The 8,245-nt window shown below is 39.7% G+C and overlaps 1 protein-coding gene across 1 annotated transcript in view; it reads left to right on the top strand.

Moving 5' to 3' along the window:
• The first annotated feature begins 2,878 nt into the window (after positions 1 to 2,878).
• The window catches only part of LOC128439721 (trichohyalin), a 37,674-nt gene continuing 32,307 nt past the window's right edge, over positions 2,879 to 8,245 (top strand). The window contains exons 1-2 of the mRNA XM_053422111.1: positions 2,879 to 2,981; positions 6,159 to 6,256. Of these exons, the coding sequence (XP_053278086.1) occupies positions 2,978 to 2,981; positions 6,159 to 6,256 (102 nt within the window). The 5' untranslated portion in view covers positions 2,879 to 2,977. The remainder of the gene's footprint in view (positions 2,982 to 6,158; positions 6,257 to 8,245) is intronic.

The following is an 8,245-nucleotide window of genomic DNA, read 5'->3' as shown; positions in this document are numbered from 1 at the left end:
CTGTATGTTCTGAGCACCAGTCTGTCCCATCAGCATTGTCAATCTGCTCTTTCATTTGTCATTTGTCACAGTTTTGAACTGGTCCTTTCTGTCCAACCTGCATATTTAGCCATTGGATTTGTCCCCGCATGCACAGCCTACACCAAATATGTCATGCGTGACAATATTAGTCATTTCATTCCAAAAAGAGAATAGTGGGTCATACTCAACCCTCCTCCATCCTCTTAAATTTGTGCATGCACACACGCACACACTTTCGCCCGCCGCCCATCCCCCTCCTTCTCATTCCTCCCTCCCTTCCTCACTCTCTTACACACACACGCAAGCAAGCACACACTCAGCATGCTTCATTATACACTTGCCCACACAGCATAGCGTGCCGGAAACAGACTCAATAGATGCCAAGCTCCCGGTCCCTGCAGGCTCAGTGCCCCTAAAACACTGGATGCACCTTCCCCAAATTAGGTTAATTTGCTTTTGCCACAGAGACTGCCCACAAATACAGTCTAGTGGTTCCACAAACAATTATGACAAAGCCATTACAGTGTGTTTTGTTTCTTTAGCAAATTAAAGCTCTCATTAATCATTAACAGATGAGATTCAATTAAAACCAGCTGAAATGAAATGGATATGAATGCTACATTAAAAGGATGTTATGATCAGTCTAATGGAGCCAAATCCTTTACATGCAACCAGACTATTTGCAAAGGAGGTTAAGCTTTAACTGTTTGATTTAGGCTCCTTAAAAGAAAACCCAGATAAACTTTACATGTGACACAATGATTTACAACTGTGACCCAAATACACCGCTTTGCATTCTGCCTTAAATGTACAAAATGTTCGCAGCTCCTTCTTTTGTCCTTGCCAGGGGGGTGTTTGAGGACATGACCGATTTCAGGGAGGGAGCGACGCAGAAAGAGGAGGGGGGAGACACAGAGAGAAGGGTTGTCTTCCTCTCTCTGTGGCTCAGCAGGGAGCAAGGTTTGATTACTGTCTCTGCCTGAGTGCAACAATTTATTTCTCCCCCCTTTTTGTAACGTTCACCAATTTCTTTCTTTCTGCTGTGGAGGCAGATTAACTAACACGGAAGGTAGGCTAGACTTGAGTTGGCGAGTGCAATTTGCATCAGAGCGACTGAGTCTGCACGATTCATTGACGGCTCCAAAAATAGCATGGCGTGCGTCCCAAATGAAATCATACCAAGGATCTCTCTGTCCCTTGCATCTCTCGCACACTCTGTTACATTCAGTCACAGGTTTGCTTTGAGTCAGCAGCAGAAAAAACGAGAGCAATGATATCACGTAGGAGAAGACAAAAGTGTGTGTCGAGAAACATTTGTTAACAATCTATTACCACAAAACGATTGGTCCTGTAAAAGCCCCTGCGGTAATGTCTGGCCGTTATTTCACATTACTTCTGAGGCAATGAATTAAATGCACACTAACCCAAACAGAGCATGGAGTGTGACCTGTGCATGCATGCAGGCAAAGCTTAGCAAATGTGACTTCAAGGCATTGTCAGTCTGCATTTTGTGTGCAATATCCTGTTCCTGCTTTATCTTAACAAATAATATATATATATATATATTTTTTTTTTTTGTGATTAACTTGTATTCAATGTATTCTCACCAGCTTTTTTGTGTGTTTCTCTGCAGGCACCGTTATTTTGACAACTGTACTTGTTAACATAGAGTTGCATCATATTTAATATAATATAATAAAAACTATAAATGTATAAAGACATACAAAACTCCCCACCTCATATAAATGTCATGGAATAGCTGTGGCCTGTCTGTCCTGGATCTGCTCGCTACGTGACATGTTAAGTGCCAAAGCACCGAATTGAGGTGACTTGCATTAGCAACTAAAGCTTCTCCCCCCCGGAGACTGAGGGCAGCTGAGGTGTTTGTGGTGAAGAATAACTGTTGCTCAAGAGGAGAAAAAGAGAAGCTGCCATACCAGTGGCTGACAGCTGAGATGTTTATATTTTTTGTGTAAGAAAAAAATTATTTTGTCTTTGTTAGTTGTGTATGTCATATATAGATCCTTCACTTAGACAAAAGTAGTAATATAACACTATTTAACTACTTTATGACATATTACAAACTGTATTATAATATTGGATTATTAGAGACCGAGCACTGACAGGCACTGACAGACAGTGAGGCCCAATTGAAATAGTAAGGATTCATATTTTGTTTTTCAGCCAACTGAATTGGCTTTTTGAGGGCTTTGAGAAACTCAAATTTTTACAAAAATTTGAAAAATTCGAAAGTGGTGTAAATTGAAGTATCCTGGAGGAATTTTCAATTGGAGTGGCAAACAGGCCACACGTTCCGGGGGTCTTGGAAGGCACCGTTGAGGGTGCCTCCCGAGACCCCCGGAACGTGTTCACATTGACAATCTTGGAAATTTTAGAAATTGTATTTTATAGTTGGTACTTTCAAGGGTTGAGCAATCCTGGTTATTAATACTTTATTATTTTTTGTACATTTTGTAAACGTATTTACCTGTGGTATTATGTATACAATGCAGTACTATAGTACTGCTAAATAGTGTACTTAATATATACCAATTTTCTATTTTCTTTAATATAAATGTCTGTGATTTATATATAATCTACAGTATAAGAAGATGCTGTTACTATTTCTACCTAAAATATAATGGTGTAGGCAAAGTTTACCTGGAATTTACTAACACGAGGAAGTAGATCGAAGCTGCACAGGAAAGCAGAACATGACTGATACACTCACTACTGACAAATAATCGTACCCATATTCAAACTATATACCATGCTTTTATTTGGAAAAGAAAGGCCACATCCGGTGCTCGCCCTGGCCGTTCCGCTCTACGTGTCCACGTGCCAGTGTTACGTCGTAGCCATGGCAACAGTCAGAGAGAGGCTCACAGCGGGAAAAACGCGAGTTTAGAGTTTGTTGTGATTATTTTGACCTTCAGTCGGATCGATACTGTTGATAATGGGTACGTAAAGATTGATTGAAAGTTAACACAAGTCCAAACAGGAAGTAGCATTTGTGACTGTTAGCTTTAGATGCTAAGCCAGCTGAGAGAGGGCACTCTGATTTGTTGACATGTCGACTCAGCTTCTTTTGCTTAGTTTGTCACAAAGCTCCTGTCCCCCAATTCATATACAACGACTTTAACAAATGTAGAGTTTACACCAGGTACAGTTTACTGAGGTAAATAACCAGCTCGACAAAACAGAAGTTAGTGTACAGACTAGTTCAGGTAATGAATTTATGCTTTTAACTTCTCTTTCCTAAAATGCCTGTATAGGCCTACATGTTGTTGTTATGTTTTGAAGGATTATATTTACATGGATAAACATTAAATCTGCATGTTAGGACTTTATGTTTTCAAACATGTGCTTTAGTTGTGCTAGTGATGCTGCAACATTAGATGCGGCTGCTTTCAGCCATTATGCTCATGAACCTAAATTTAAAATCAACCTTTTTAATCTGGCTTTTATGCAGTGTTTTATGCTTTTTGTGATTTTAATTGCCTGTATCTTATTTATTTTTAATACATAATTTATATCGTATAGTATAATTTATTTTAGGTAGTACGGTAGTTTGTATTTGTTGACTTTACTGCATGCTTACTGCAGCTTTTATTATCTTCTAGTGTTCTCTTTTCTAATGTTGATTGCTCTGTTAAGAAATAGTCCTTAAGTCCAAGTGTTTAACTCATTTCAAATTCATTTTTAACATCCCATGTTTCAATCAATCAAACACCTTTAAAACAATTGATCAGTTTGAGAGGTACAAAAAAGTGATTGATTCATACTCATTAAAGTAAAGGTAAGACACTTCGTGGTTTGACATGACCCCAACAATATATAATGCTGCTGAACTGCTTTACTAAAATTAAAGTATTGGATATTCCTCCAGGATGAGGAGGGCTAGGGACATTTCTGTGTCTTTAGTTCTCTGCTCCCTAGTGGCTAAATGCCTTTTCACCCTGCTGTGCCCATATTTTAGCTTATACCAAACTATGGGCCCTCATGAGTTTACATGTTCGTGCATGTTCTGCTCTCACGACTCAGGCATGCGTCCATGCAGAATAGATGAGTTTATGAACAGCTTGCCTCTCTCACATTAGACTGATTAATAGTTCAATCAGGGCTAAAACGGACAAAATGTCACAAGGGAACAGTTGTCATGCAAAATCCGCCCTTTATATCTGCATTCATCTAAAGGGATAGGCCTGCTTAATGCTGTCACGGGCAGTTACTAATTTATCTGCGTTGTGTGAGCCAACGGAGGATCTCTGTTGTGTTTTAAGTGCAGGGCCTGGAGACAGTAGGGGGGCAATCAGGCTATTAGTGTGCGTGAGCATGAAGCCTGCTCTTTGATTGGGCAGGGTTTGTGTGCCTGCACTGGTGTGTGTGATAAGGCAGAGAGAATACACAAGCCTGTTGACATGCTAGTGCTTAAATGTTTAGACAGTGCTTCAAGTTAAACCTGCATGTTTTTGCATGAATTCTCGGGCTTTGTGTCTGTGTGCAGTGTGCTTGTGGCCAAATTCTTGTGTGTTTGTGCTGTGCATTCTCATGCATGTGTGTCCTCTCACTCTACTTCCCTCAGATTGTCTGCGAGGGCATTTAATGTCTGGCATGCAGGCGTGCATCAGGGACCATCTGATAGGGGTGACCTCTGGCCCTAAATTAGCCAGAGGTATTTAATCTGAGGTCAAGTGTTGAGATGGCGTGATGCTTTCCCCGCAGTAATCATGAGCTGATATATAAATGCCGTGCACACACTGATAGACAAACAGAGGCTGGGATGGGCTGCTATTAATGTTCTCCTTGCATGACCTGCTGCACCCATGGTCACATAACTGACTGTACCTCTGTCGCCACTGTTACACAAGAGCAGAAACCTAGAACACATGGTTGAAGTAAACTATCACATCCATCATTACTTAACAACAACACACACAAAAGAGGTTATTAGAACATTGTTTTGTGCAAAGTTCCCTCACTTGAAGGTAGAATCAGACCTTGTTAAACCATCTGTTACCCTATGGTGGAGGACAAGCTAATGTATGGCTGTGAAGTCAAAATACCCTCAGCTGTGAAATGCCATAATCTACAGTCTATAAGCTTAATGCCAGAAGCTTGACTGATTAATCTATTGTGTACAGCAAATGGATTTAATACGGTGGACATCACGCTAAGGGATTTACCCCTTTTATTAACCTCAGAGGCGAAGTCATCAGTTTAAAAGTTCCACCAGTATCCCTCAAAAGAGTAGTCAATATTCCTGGGTATGATATCAGGTAGAAATACTCTGATGGCTTAATTTGAGTGATTATTGGTAAATTTATTGTTTTTACACACACACATTTTTCCTGATAGCTGCTACTGTCGACCAATGCGTGATACACAGTTTCCCCTCTTAAAGTGCAGTTCATCTCCACAAAAAAACGAAATATGTATATACAATGTATTTAGCATTTTACACTACCTCCGCACATGCTTTCATCCCTGTCCATTGGTTTGTTGGCTGGTTTGTTTGTAAACAAGATGACAAAAAACTACTGGATGGACCTCAATGAAACTTAGTGGAAGGATATGGGTCAGGGGAGAACCCATCAATTTTGAATTGGGCAGATCTGTCTTTTATAAATGCTCACTGATCTCCCTGGGAATCAATCATTGATCTTGATAAAAAAAAAACATCAGGCATATTTAGAGATAGATAGTTAGATATTTATGGGTGTGTGCAATTTGGTGCAGCTTGAATTTAATGGGATCGTTGGGTCTTGGCTTTACTGAGTGCCGTTCTAATTCTGAATTAGTTTGAAGTAAAATGTGTCAGAAAAATCAAATGCTCGTTTAGCTAAATTAACCTGCAACAATTCTAATGATCAATTGTTATTATTATAAATGACAAAATTTCTTCTCTTTTTTCTAGCATTTTAAATTGGTTAATATCTGCTGTTGTTCAAAACAAACAATTTCACAATACCTCCTGGGCATTTTTTCCACTCTATAAGACTTTGTGTAGGTGAAACAATTAGCTAGATAAAATATAACAACAAATTAATATGTATGAAAATAATTGTTTGCTGCCTTGAATGATAACCCATAACACACTGTATATTTCCAGTGTAGCCAATTATGCTTGTTTCCAGGAGACAAGGAGAGAATGATGGAGAAGGAGACGGAGAGGGATTTCACAATGGTTCATCACTGTCCTCCAATGTATCCACTGCCGGAAGAAATAAAGAAGGTAAGCAGTGATTTGAAAATAAATAAAAAAGCACCTAAAAACACTTGGCAGAACCAGTATGACTTCCTATTCAGCACACACACACACACACACACACACACACACACACACACACACACACACACACACACACACACGTTTTTGGCCCATGCTGCACACGCTACCTTTCAAACAACATGTCAGACCATACTGACACAACATATTTTGCTAAGAGAAATGATGTTTTTTTTTTTACATCCCAGGAATACAAATGTGTTGAAAAGACATTTGTTACATCTCGATGAGTGTGTCAACACTGCACTCTTTCCATATGCTGCATTAATCCATATGACTTGAATAAGAAACAGGACAAATTCTCCTCTTTTAATCTTCCATCTGTTTTTCAGATGATGCACAGAGGAAGTAACATGGGAATGATTGCATGTTGCTTCAGGTCCTGGTCCATGTCAGGTGGCAGCAACAGATTCACCATATGATGCTCCATATGGTTTGAATATAAATTAGCAGAGAATATCTTTCGCTTTTCACCTTTTAAAGGAGGCACTTAGCTTATCTGCAAAACCAGTTAATATCTGTGTTAAATTATATTACCATTTCCTAAAACCATTAAACTGTGGGTTTTGAAAAGGAGTTTTGCTTTTACCGCCCTGCAGTATGCTTCCACCAACCAGTGCAGTTTCAGTCCACATTAACTTTTTTTCCAGACACACGTGGAGTCATCATGGCCTTTGACGTCTGGCCACTGAAATCTTATCAGTTCATCTTTGAGTCAAAAAGTGACAGCTGGTCCAAATTTGAAGAAACTCCCTAAAGGCAGACTTGAGGTATCATGTTCGTTAGGCCACTGTGACCTTGACCTTTGACCTCCAGATCTATTCAGATAAATCAATAGTCTGAGCGGAAATTTATGCAATATTTGAAAGGATTCTCTTGAGGCATTCTTAGGATACAAAATTCATGAGGCAGAAGGTGGTCTAGTGAGGTGACTGTGACTTTGAACTTTGCCCTTAGACCACCAAATCCTAATCAGGTCATCTGTCAGTTCAAGGGAATGTTTTTATTACATTTGAAGAAAATATCAAGACGATCTTAAGAGATCTTTCTAGCAATAGTGGGATGGACGAGCGTATGGCTGACCCAAATACATAATGACTCTGGCCACTGGCTGTCGCCGTCATCGAGGCATAAATATACTGAGCACATACAAAGCAAAGAGAGTGGTTCACATCCATACTTTTACTTCCGATTTAACTGTCACAAAACCAGTTGAAAGAGCATTTCCCCACATTAAAAATGAATTTTGTAGCAGCTGGCTGGCTACGAGAGGGACCTCTGTGACTGCTTTGTGTGCAGCTCTCCAAAAAGGATGCCAGAATAAGACAATAAATTTCAGTCTTTAACAATCTATCCTTCGCTTGCTGAAGTAGAAGTGCATCTGTTTTTTGCATCTCTGAACATTGATACTATCAAACACAAATCTTCGCAAAGTGGAATCAGCAGCTACCTCTCTTTTAGGTTTTTAGCTTTGCATGTTTCTGCTGCACAGTTGTGACGTAAATAATTCAGAACTTTGCAAAATCATTAGGATCATAGCATGACTATAATATGAAATATGAATACAGCTTGTTTACAACTTGTCTTTTTTCTCCCACTTCAAGTGCATTGTAGTAAGATTACTGAACGGATCACTGAGGTCTCTCTCACTCTGTGTTTGGTCCCCTCTTCCTGTCTGTCTCTGTTCCTCTGTCTGTTGCTCTCTAGTTATCTCTGGAATTTCTCATTGAGGCCAGTAGATGGCTGTAAACAATACACCCAGTGGCATTATGACACACATACACAAACACACAAACACACACACACACACACACACACACACACACACACACACACACACACACACACACACACACACACACACACACACACACACACACACACACACACACACACACTCCATTCTCGCATTAGTACATTTGTCCATCTATCCTT

Source organism: Pleuronectes platessa, chromosome 5 (assembly GCF_947347685.1).
Source record: "Pleuronectes platessa chromosome 5, fPlePla1.1, whole genome shotgun sequence".
Lineage (NCBI taxonomy): Eukaryota > Metazoa > Chordata > Actinopteri > Pleuronectiformes > Pleuronectidae > Pleuronectes > Pleuronectes platessa.
The sequence above is the reverse complement of the archived record's forward strand: the minus strand, read 5'-3'. Positions and strand labels throughout refer to the sequence as shown.